The sequence below is a fragment of the Amphiprion ocellaris genome, chromosome 19 (assembly GCF_022539595.1).
Source record: "Amphiprion ocellaris isolate individual 3 ecotype Okinawa chromosome 19, ASM2253959v1, whole genome shotgun sequence".
Classification (NCBI taxonomy): domain Eukaryota; kingdom Metazoa; phylum Chordata; class Actinopteri; family Pomacentridae; genus Amphiprion; species Amphiprion ocellaris.
This window is the reverse complement of record NC_072784.1, coordinates 3,117,382-3,129,626: the sequence shown is the minus strand read 5'-3', so window position 1 is coordinate 3,129,626 and position 12,245 is coordinate 3,117,382. Positions and strand designations below refer to the sequence as shown.

The 12,245-nt window shown below is 41.6% G+C and overlaps 1 protein-coding gene across 1 annotated transcript; it reads right to left on the bottom strand.

Annotated features, from left to right (window-relative positions):
* Positions 1-3,107: 3,107 nt before the first annotated feature.
* On the bottom strand, positions 3,108-11,770 carry LOC111566416 (cyclin-dependent kinase 5 activator 1-like). Its single transcript, XM_023266996.3, has 3 exons — positions 11,123-11,770; positions 6,672-7,312; positions 3,108-6,536 (listed from the first exon to the last, which is right to left on the bottom strand). Exons 2-3 carry the CDS (start codon positions 7,185-7,187, stop codon positions 6,045-6,047), a joined length of 1,008 nt encoding a protein of 335 aa, XP_023122764.2. The 5' UTR covers positions 7,188-7,312; positions 11,123-11,770; the 3' UTR covers positions 3,108-6,044.
* Between the last annotated feature and the right edge of the window lie 475 nt (positions 11,771-12,245).

The following is a 12,245-nucleotide window of genomic DNA, read 5'->3' as shown; positions in this document are numbered from 1 at the left end:
CTAGTCATTAGCTTATACGGCTGTGCTAATGACTAGCATATCAGTTTTGTTGTATTTACCTGCTGTGTGGATGCTAAACCATGTAGCAATAAGAGTTTAAAGTAATGTTAGCAGCTTTATCCTGCAAACCATCTGGTTTGTGTAGGTTTACGCTCCAATACCAACAGCTAGCGTTACCTTAGCTAACAGTTGCCATACGTTTGACTTTCCTAACATTAAAAGTGAAAAAATAAAAGTCCAGTTTTACGTTTATCCTGATAAAATTTAAATATAGAGATTAGCTAGATTCAGTAAAAGAACAATATTTCTCAAGTTTCATGAGCTGGTGAGGATACTAACTTTTTCCAAAAACCTGTTAGCTTTAGCGTCTGCCTTCTAGCACAGCTTTACCTGTTTAGCGATCAAGAACATATTTAAGAGACCTTTAACATAATTTTGAAATGAGTCAACTAGAAACAATAATGAGTCAGTCCAGATTATTTTTTAGCTTATTAGCCATTAGCTAACTTGGGCTAGCCAGAGAGTGTTGCAATTTTAGCTTATTAGCTGTTGCTGCAAGTGTTTTGTTTACATGAGTCTGATTAAGGACTAATTGTCTAAAAAATGACAATAGGACGTTTTCCATTGCTAGAACTTGCATTTTAGCCATTTTAGGGTGACCCAGCTGTTTGGGGTGTGTTCCGACTGCAGGAAACACCCCTGTAGAAGCATTTTTGGCCATTTTTGAGGGAGAGAAAAGTGCCTACTTCAGAATAAGTTTACCAGGCTGTTCCTCTAAATGTCACCTTGTACCTGCCCCTTTCCCGCTGTGGAAAACCACCATCTGATCATAAATTAGACACTTTTATCACTGTTAACTGTGTATTTGCTGTGTGCCAACAGAAAGCTTGACAGATATTGTGACGCTAAACAACCTTTTGATTTAGCACAAGGAATCCACAATCTATTAAATCTGGATGACACTGAAATTCTGCTATTACTTTAATCTCTTTTCTTCCACTTATGTCTTGCTATAGAGAGGAGGATTTGCAACCTTTGGACACACCTGTCATCCTTTACCTTGCAGTGATCCATCTACTTCTTGCTGTTTGGATCATCAAGTACGACAAATTGTGTAAAAAAAAAAATAAAATCAACAGTCGCATTGGGAATGCCATTAAGAGAATTGCTACTTGTCTACTGTTCAACCCATCAGAAACAGCTAGGAGGAAGGACGTGGAAACAAGCTTGTTTGTCATGGATTCATTCTTGGTGTGCATATTTGTCTCGTGAGGTCTGACTCTGGATCAAGGCTACATGTTTTTCTTTACAGCATGGTACCTGTTGCAGCCTGGTCGGTTATCATCTGAACACGAAACACAACCAGAGTTAAAACATCACCTGCATCGTGGAGACACCCAGTCTGGAAAGAGGCATGACATTCTGTTTCAGCTTCTAAAATCCCTTTAAAAATTTGTTTCAGCTTCTTTTAATAATATCAGTGAATGCCAAATATCAGTTTTGAGAAATTATTTCACTAGCAGAATGTTGAATGCTCCAGCTTTGGATGACTCCAGTTTTGGCATACATTTTGCAAAGTGACACATAAAACTTCACTGTGTATTAAAATCACAAGCGTTCCGTTATACCGTCCATGTCCTTGCCATGTGAAGAAAGTCCCCTTTCTCTGGTCTCGGGTACACAATGTAGCAACATTATGAAAAAGCTTATTCATGATTCCTTTATAGTCCTTCTTGTTCAGCAGTCAAGAGACTCTGAGTTGGCTCATGTTTCTTTCTGTTTTTGTCGTTTTCTTCTTTTGTATGAAATAATGAGTCTTTAGAATGATATGGCACAAGATCTCTGCCATGTCTAAGAAGGCAGAGGTTTTTTGAAAATTGAAGACAGTTTGTTGGCTACGGATGGACTTGGTGATATGACATCATGGCGTCAAGGTAAAGAATCTCTCAGGACTGAACATGTGAAACATCTATGTGTTCTTTAACACGTAGATGTTTCACACACGTGAAACATCTATGTGTTCTTTAATCTAAGATAATGTTTTAAAAGGGCACCATTTAGCTTAAAATTCTGCTTAAAGGGGAGTTCTGCCAATATTCCAGTATAAACAGTTGTATCATGTCTTGAGGATCTTTCCAAAGTTTGAAAAAATACGCTTCAATTGATGGAAAAGGGATCAAAGATAGATCCAGATTCAGTTGCTAATAGGAACTGTAGGATCCAGCCATTCTAGAGTATTCTAGAAATACGTCTTGAAATAAGCCGGTGGAGCACTCCTTTGATATCCATTCAGACTGAACCAAACTCCTCTATGAAGCCAGGGTTTTTTAACAAACCCAATCTAATCTGAAACTGTTTTCCCAGATGTGAAAATGATTTAATGTTAGTGGGCACCACGGACGCAAGAACTACCAATGCTGTACTCATGTATTCGCAGGAAAAGCACAGCTACAACTAACCTGTCACACATTTCCCTCACTGAAGACTCCTTGTGACAAGTCGCCTTGATGTCATATCACTCGGTCTAGCTTTCAGCAGTGGCATCCGCTCAGTCTCTTCAGTAATGTGAGATGCGGTGTGCCCAACACAAAGCAGCATGCTAGGAAACCTATAGAAGCACACATGCATGTCAAACAACTCAGTGAATAAGTAAGCCATCAGGTCAGCAGACCAGAGAGTCTCTAAATATAGACCGGACTGCACCAAACAGGACGGGCCCTGTTCAGACCAGACCAGACCAGAGCAGATGGACAGAGAGACAGAAAGAGCTGATGCTGTATTAGTTTGTCCTGGCTGCTGTGGAGAGCAATGAGCAGAGTGGGTGGGTGTGGGGACTTCAAACAGCAGCTAAGGTCTCTGGAGCCGAGTGGCGACATCAAAGCCTTGTCTTTGAAGAAAAGTCACATGTACGCTTGTAGCATCTGGCCCTGCCCTTCCACACCTGGAATATAATCACATTTACTTTTCATTCTGACGTGGGGAGGCATTGGCTGAGAGAGATCACATGATATACTCATCTCCTCTCTGAACATGTCCTCATGACTACCAGTCATTCATACAGCGTGACACACACAACACGAGTGCAGTGTTTTAAAAAGAAAAACTGGCTTCTTTTCTTTCTTTCTTTCTTTCTTTCTGTCTGTCTTTCTTTCTTTCTTTCTTTCTTTCTTTCAGCACCACTATGGACTGCAGGAGAAAGTGCGGAGTAAGAGAAATGTGTAAAATGTGCCCTGGAGGGGTCAGTATTGCATTTTCCCATTTTTTCCAGTGTTTGTAAATGTAAACAGCTTGTAGGATCGCTTCTTTAATCATCATTAATATGAGCCAAACGGATTTGAAACTCTTGAAAATACATAGCTGGTTTCCCAATTCAGAGAAGATTTGACTCGATAAACCCAAATGTTCCCTTAAAAGTAGAGAACTTTATATAATATGCAGCTGGATTAATCCACTGCAGTACAATTATGCCAAACATGAATGTGAATTTGATCGTCTGACAAATTTGCAGACTAGCTGACTCTAGCTCATCCATGTTATGTTATTAGGTAAGACTTGTTATGGTACAACAGTGGACTTTGCCACTTTTGGTGAGTGCAATAAGCTGGGGTAGGATTATAGGAATAAGGTAAAGTGGAGTTGGCAATAAGCAAGTGGTCATGTGCAAGGACGTATGAAGTGACCTCATGCAACGTGGTTCATTTCTCTATAGATAAAAATGCCTGGATGCTTGATATATATATGTATATAGCTATATCTCTACAGACGGGCGACAAGTGAAAGGAAAAACCAACATAAAGTGTATTAATACGGTGTTGAGTCATGACATGCTGCCAGAACACCTTCGATGCTCCTTAGCATTGATTCTCCAAATGCCTGGAAGTCTACTGAAAGGACAAAAAACATTCTTCCAAAAATATTCTTTCATTTGGTAGACACTACTGATCTCCCTGGGTGTTCATCTGGGACTGGAAAGGTCACAGCATATTATTCACAGTGTTTTCCAGCTTAGCAAATCATTCAATGACCTCTCATGTCTTATGGATGGAGACCTTGTCATCCTGGAAGAGACCACTTGACCATGTGAACCTTCCATCTAATGGGAAAAGAGGACCCAAATGGCTGCCACAGAACCATCACATCTCCTCATAGGCCTGTATCGTTCTCTTGGTGCACCTCAAACATGCACTCATCCACTTACTGACAATATATCATTTGTTTCCACATCTCTGTAGATCAGTGCCTGTGGTTTTTGTCCCACTGAACTGTCAAATATGCATCCATCTTGGCAATAAGGCAGCTATGCACTGCAACCCTAGACTAAAATATCCCTCTCTATGTAACTGTCAGCTGACTGTTTTGCTGACATTCTCATTCACAAGCTGGAATAGTTTGCTGTCGACAACAATTTCTGACCAGTTTGACGGTTTTCCTACAGACATTAATGCAGATGTCTTCTCAGTTAATGCTCTTTTTGAAGCACCGGACAGCTGAGCCATCATTGCGACTATAGCTCCTGCCATCCGTGCCCAAACAAGAAACCCTTTTCAAAAATCCTCAGGTCCTGCTCAGCATTTTCATACAAACTATACCACGCTGTGTGGAAGATCTGGATGTGTTGTGTGTAAATGTCAGATAAATTGTATGATTATTCTCCTGCACAGTATTGTTTATGTATTAAGAAGACATTGTAGTCCTGCAGTGCCACCTTGTGGTCTGTTCCGCTTTTATTTTGTTAAGGGCGCGTTTCTTCTTCTTCTGCGGTTTTTGTGACGCCGAACTTCCTGTTTCTTTGTCTAAACAACGTTGTGCTCACGTATCGTCGGAGAAACGGTAAAAGCTGTCTAGAAACGGTAGTTATACATCACATTTATCTGTTTGAATTGTATTAAGGAAAGGTTTACATTGTGATTTACCTCATTATACTGTATTCGTAGCTCTGAACAGCGACGTGTGTGTATGTCTAGCTGGAGAGCATGTTAGCTGATGGCTAACACTTAAATTAGCGCCCTTGGAACGGCGGAATGAGGTATGAAAATGTTAGATATGCATTATTATCAGATGAGTTGCGTTTATTTGTACTGGATGTGAACATGATTTATATGTGAATTGTTTGTGATACTACAGTGAGGCATTTTGTATTCTGTTTAATTCTGTAGTTTTCACGGTGCTTATGGTACACGGTGCTGGTCGAGAGAGACTAAATCAACACCTGTTTGAAACTCTGCGTCTTGCTGAATGAATCCAAGGGGCCGCTACATTGTGTTTCTTTACTTACTTATTCAGATTTTTCTTTTCATTTGTCACCCATCTGTGTTTGTATATATGTATAAATATATATATATTTTCATCCTTAATTATGAAAATCTGTGTTGTCTGGCGTCTCTGATCCCATTTGTTTTTGTCAAAGCACACAATAAAACCTCAGTGGGGATTTCAGATTTCTTTCCTGAGCTCACTAAAACAAGGTACAGGTCAGATTGGGCCTCAGACAAAAGACTGAAATGATAGAGATCTCTTTCTGATAATGTCACATCATGAACCCAGCTGGCCAGGATTTCAATAAACCATCGCTTTCCTTGTCTCTGTTCTCAAAAACACTGTTGCCAACAAACTAATGATGGTATTTCTGCTTGCTATCTTGAGCCAAGCAACGCAGAAATCGAATACCAACAATCAGGTTGTCACTCTTGAGATCTAATCAGATTCAGTTTGTCAGATAATGAGGCTAATGGTGTAGGCAGCAACACAACAACCCTGGTTTTATCTGTTTTGTGGTAAAACTGCTGCCTTCAGGCAAGACACTGCTGATGATTTACTGCCTGAAAGCCGTTTTAGTTTAAGTGACTCATTACCCAACTCAAAAGATTTTAATGCTGCATTTGATTGCAGAACATCTTTCTTCTGGGTAACGAACAGGAAATTTGGTTAATCATAAACTAGTGGAGATGCCAGACAACAGCACTGCTCAAAAGTAGAGCCACACTGCATTACATTAGTCTTCCTGTCTTCAACCTATCAACTTCCTATCCATCCCGTCATCCTTCCTATCGGTCAAGGCCTATCAGGAGTTTGGTCTTCTCCTCTTCTTTCTTGCTCTCGTTCTTCAGGTCAGCGAACACCTGCGTAAAGAAGTGTGGGTCGGTGTTGATCTGGAGCATCTTGCCGCTCATGCGGTTGATGATCTCCAGGCAGCGGTCCCAGAAGGCCTCCTTCTCCGCCTCGACCAGGAAGGGCTTCAGTGGGTAGGAGATCTCGTTGCCCATGTAGGAGTAGGACAGGTAGAGGCAGGTGAGCAGCGAGGCCTGCAGCTCGCGCTCCGAGGCCACCTCAGCCGAGACCACGTCACGGCACAGCATGTAGAGGAAGACCACGTTGGCCGGAGTGATGAAGCCCTGATCCTGCCAGCCCTGCAGGAGGAGGGAGCGGTCCACGCTGCGCAGCCACAGCACCGGATCTGTCGGGGATAGACGCTTCAATCTGTAGCACCGACGGCACAGGAACTCACCCAGGCTACGCATGAGTTCACTGGTGGAGGCCTTGGTTCAGGAAAGGGGGATGGAGGAAGAGCAAAGGACAAGGAAGGTAAGAAAGAGGGTTAAGACACAATCATTTTGATGAAATTATGAAGAAAATTTGTTGACCTGTGACTGAAAAACAGCAATTTGCGTTACCTGGACAATGACACGTTTTGGTGTGCCAGCTGCAGTGGAAGGCTGGATCCCAGAGCCTGTGAGGGAATTCTTTTTGGCAACGACAGTAGCTACGTTCGCCAGGGTCTTGGAGGTGGGCAGGTGGGAGGAGGTAGTGGTGGTGGTGGCTGAGGGGTCCTGGCTGGATGAGTAAGATGTGAGGTTAGCGCAGGACTGAGACTTCTTCAGCTTCAGGCTGTTGGAGGCCGAGTTGGCCGTGGCAGCAGCATGGCCGTCCGGAGAGCTCCCTTTCCCGCCATCCCCTCCCTCCGACTGAAGCTTCTTGGAGCCCTTCCTCTTCGCCGATACGGCCACGATTCGTTTCCATGGTAACACGCTGATGATGGAGGGGCGTTTGAGGGACTTTGCAGCCGCGGCGGCAGCATCCTTGGCATTCTTGCTGTTCTGGACGGCTGTGTAGTGGCCCACCGTGGCTGGGCCGTCCTCAAACAGCGCTGCCTTGCGGTAGCTGGGAGACAGCGATAGCACCGTACCCATGACGACTGAGGAGGTTTAGCAGAGGGACAGGATGGAGTGGGAAGCAGCGGGGAAAAGCTCTTTGATTGGTCTAGACAAAGAGCTTTGAGAGGGCCAAAGCGTCTCACTTCTGGAGGAAGTTGAACCTGTGAGCAAGGAAGTAAATATTCTCAATTAGTTACATTATATGGAGCAAACGGTGCAAAGCCGATCAACAACGAACAACTGATTAACCCTTGTGTTGTGCTGTGGGTCAAATTGACTCATTTTAAAGTTTGAAAATGTGGGAAAAAAATATTTTTATGTCCACATTTTCAACATTTTTGGGGAATTTTTAAACATTTTTTTGTGGAAAAAAAGAAATGTTAAAAAAAAATGTTTCTTTAAGAACACAAAAAATAATCAACCAAAATCCAGCAAAATTCACTGGATTTTGGTTGATTTTTTTGTGAATGTTCTTAAAACATTAGATGCTTTGCTGATATATATGTAAACACTTTAGATATTTTTAGGATTTTTTGGAAGATTTTTTGCTAGCTTTTTGAAAATATTTACAAGAATTTTCTTGCCAAATTCGGGGGATTTTTTAAAAATAAAACTTTTAGGGAATTACTGGAATTTTCTTCCTGAAGGTTTTGCAAATTTTCAGAAATTTGGGGAAATTTTTGTTGAATTCCTGGAATTTTTTCAGACAAGGAAACAATATTTTTTGGCGCTGGTAAATGAAGACAACAGGAGGGTTAAACAAGAAAAGCACTCAGAGAGCACAATACTTCGCCAAGGCTGCTCAGTTGTATAATTTCCAACTAATAACTCCCCATAAGTCCGCAGCGGTGGATTTGTAGTAGGATCGCAATCATGCGATCGTCAGCAGGCAGCTGATGTAGCGTTCACTTGTTGTCATGGTTACAGTGACGCCGTGATGCAGACTACAAGCAAAATCTAATCAGATGGTCCTTGTGTCATTTCTGACCTTCCCTGACAATTTCATCCAAATCTCTTATTCTGTTTTTGAGTAATGTGGCACAGAGACAGACAGATTCACAGACAAACATACGCTGATTGTCACTTTACTCCACCGTGTTCCTTGGTGGAGTAATAATGATCAAATTGTAAAATTCAGTTAATTAAAGAGGACTTCACTCTTGGCTCAGTACTAGCTTTGTGTGAGCATTCATGTACATCTCATGATCATCCTCGGCACATTAACTCTAGTCAGATTTCTTGGTGACAGCTGACTGAATGGCTGCTATGAGCAAATTCAGTGAGGAAGACCATGAGGTACAACTGAAGGCAGCTTACTACACCTTTCTTCAAAGCATTCATGATCTTCATCAACTGACAGGTCATTTTAATGATCTTACTAGCAAGGACAGAATGAGATCCTTTTAATTTTTTTTAAATTTTGAGTTTAAGTTTCATAAATCTAATTAATTTTGGTATGGTTCAAACTACTGTTTCTACCTTCACACTGAAGCCTTTAACTGTTTTAGTGGATGATGTCAGTGTCAAGCAGCTACAAAGACAACTGAACAAAGTGCATCCTCTTTGATAAACTCAGAGATGTCTAAAATGCCAGAAAATGCAAGAATAAAGACTTTGAGTTAAGATTTTCTACTCTCTTTTAGTCAAACTACTGCTTCCAAAGTCACACATTTATCGCTAGTTTTTGTGAAGTGTGAGTCACAAGAAAAATGATCGAGGTGTCTTTTCCATTATTTCTCTTCCAAAGCTTTCTGCCTCATCTCACACTCTAATGGAGCTTCCTCACTATGGATGTACTGTACCTGCCCTTATAGATATTTCCAAAAGGATCTTGCTGTTGCCTAGCAACCACGACAAGTACATCCCCTAAAAAAAAACACCCTGAGATGCAGTTAATGTGCTAATCGAGGAAGTGGACTTTGAGTTGAGATTTTTGACTGTTTCTAAGGTCAGGACTTCCTGCTCGATGTTTGACTTGTTTTTGTGCAGAGTGATTGAGGATTCTTCAGTGATTCCCCTGAAGAAGACCATAAAATATGGTTGACAACCGACACAGAAGGTCAGTAAATGGACCTTGAGTTGATGTGGAGTTATTACTGTTTCCAGGGGAAGAAATAAACTCTCACTTTTTCATTGTTTTTTGTAGTGAATGAGTGAGTGCATATTGTTTACTTACTATTTTCCCCAAAGCTTTCAGCCTCATCTCACAGTCTTCCTCAGCTGATATTATTTACACGATATATGGGGATGTCACTGTCCCCTTGTAACCATGACAACTGAAGAAAAGAACTAATATCCGAACATCGAGGAGTTTTTGTGTTTCTTCTAAACTTCCATTGGGGAAGCCCGAAAAATTTGATTGAAAATCTCTCCAAAACATCAATAAGTGGGGTTTAATTTCATTTTCTGGTGCTTTCACGGGTCAAAATACTGTTTCAGAACTCAGAAATTAGCTGTCACACTGTGGTTTCTACTTGTTTTTGTGAAGAAGGTCCAAGAGAACAAGTGTTCATGGTCTGCTTACTAGTTTTTCAGCCTCAAAGTTTTTCAGCCTCATCTCAGTTACAAGCAGTAAAAAGCTAGTAAGTGATCTTTGAACTAGAATTTTTCTTTGTTTTCACAAATCAGGGCTTCCACACTTGAGATTTAACTCCACCTTGTGAGGAGTTTATGTGAATAAAAGTCATCATGTTCCACTTTTCTCTGAAGATTTCAGATTTATTTTTGCTGTTTTCCTCTGCGGATGGAGTTTGGATGTGGCTGCCCAGATAGATGTTACCATGGGGACGTTCCTGTTCCCTAGCAACCATGGCAACCGAGTGAACTCCACCCCTTTGAGGAAGACTCCTAATGGCAGTTGAAAGCTGAAGTTGAAGTATTTTTTTCAATTTTACTTATTCTTAGATCATCGTAGGGAGTAAGTTCGTGGAAAAAATCTCTAGGGCCACTTGTCTCAACCTTAGTATCCAAATTAATCAGACAAATTTAGCTTTTTATATAATATTATCACATCTTAAGTGTAATATTGAAATAATTCACATCATAACTAACACATAGATTACACTATTTTTGTTTCTATTTCCACATTATCTGTCTGATTGTGTCACTGCATCAACAGGATTGCTGCCTAATTTTATTTTCATTTTGTTATACACTGACAATAAATAAATTCTCTTCTATTCTAGTCTTTAATATTTAAATTTGTTAGGTATATTCACAAATCCAGTGCCTCTTTCTCTACAGCAAAAGACTACATACAATGGCAGCAAGTGGGCCTTAAATTAAATGCATTTTCTGGTCAAAACAACGTTTCCAACCAAAAAAAGTGACCAATCATATTAGAATTTACACTTTCCGGTTAATATATTTAGGTTTTGACTGGGCCAGAAGAAAATCTTTAAAGATTTTATAAAGCATTTGTTGAATTTAACACCTGATGATGACATGTTGTTGAATTTAACGTTTGGGAAAATGTTTTAATTCTGTTTTGGATCTGAGATGTCAGCGTAGATGGTGAATCTCACACCTTCACATTCCATCACACTGTCTGTCTATAAGCACCTTTTTCTGCATACAGGAACATATAGGAGACATGGAGGCTCACACGGGCCTGCCACTGTTCACCAGCAGGCCTATTATATAAGAACCAAGATAAGGCCACAGAAGCAGGAAAAAGAAATGTGCGCAAGCATCCATCTTAGCTTCAAAATGGAAGCCTTGAAAACACCCCCCACCCCCCAACACAAGGCAGATACAGAGATAAAATAAGAAAAAAAAAACAAAAAACAACTGTGATTTCACACATCTACTGCCCACACAGGAATAAAATCACGACGCTTTGTGTTTACTGTTTTTGATGACTGGTGCCGCTTTGCGTAATTGTTGCGCTCTCTGGTGCCTCTGGTCGGGCTGTTTTATAGCTCATCAGTGGAAAACAAATGATGCCACATGCAGTAAAACCATCCTCCTACCTCTTAATTAATGGAGTCTTCTTTTCAAATCCATGTATCACACCTTGACCCCCTCTTATCTTCTTCTCGGTCAGAATGTGTTTCCCCTCTTTGGAGCTCGTCCAGGGCGTGAAAACGGCACAAACCCACCGCGTCAGAGGCCGACAGGTTTGTCTCCCTGGTGGGCTGCTGCTGCTGCTGCCTCCTTCCTCAGATCTGCATCTAGAAACGGTCCCTCGCTCGTCGATGGGGATGCAAAGCCCGGATGCTTCGGTCTCGCAGCGAGTGGAAAGATGTCTTCCATTGAGAAGCGAAAATCTCCGCGGTCGCGGCTGTTGATGTCCCACTTGCCTCCCCTCACACGTAAATATAGCAACACGTCGAAAAACCCGAAATCAACACAAAAATGGAGGGAGAGAAAGAGAGAGAGGGAAAAATGGCCACTATGTATTCCAAAAATAGACGCAGCGTAGTCCCTCAGCTATGCAAAAACCTGGCAGAGAGAGAGAGAGAATAGAGAGAATACAGAGAGAGAAGGACCCGCTGCTTTGATGCGGGCATCTGCAGTTATTCGGGTTGGATGTGGCGGAGGAACGGCGCCCTCTGATTGGCTGCCGCCGGGACGGATGCTGCTGCCGCTGCCGCATCCGCGCCGCTGAAGCCATTGGCCGGCGGCAGAGCGCAGCCTATCAGGGTTCCTCTGTCCGAGGTGCTGAACCAGCCGAGAGTCAGAGCTACTGCTGCTGCTGCTTCTGAGGAAGAGGAGAAGGAGGAGGAAGAGGAGGATCAACGCGGAGGATTTTGTGAATCAGTAGGCCGAACCCCACCAACAAAGTGGGTGAGAAATCCGCCTGCAGACAAACACGAGCTGCACTGAGGAGGAAGATTCTTATCCCCTTGATTAGATCTTAAAAACATCTTATTTACTCAGGATCATTTAAGGTTCTTTGATTCCACGAGAGGCATGTTTCACCTTTATTTCAGTAAATATTCAAGATTCAAATTGGTCAAATTATTAAAGAAAATGTTTTTATGGTAAAATTCCAGCAGCTGTGGTTGCCAGAATCGTACCACAAAACATTTTCTACATTTACGGTAAAGAAATATATTGATATTGTTCATTTTACAGTTAAAAAACGTGCTT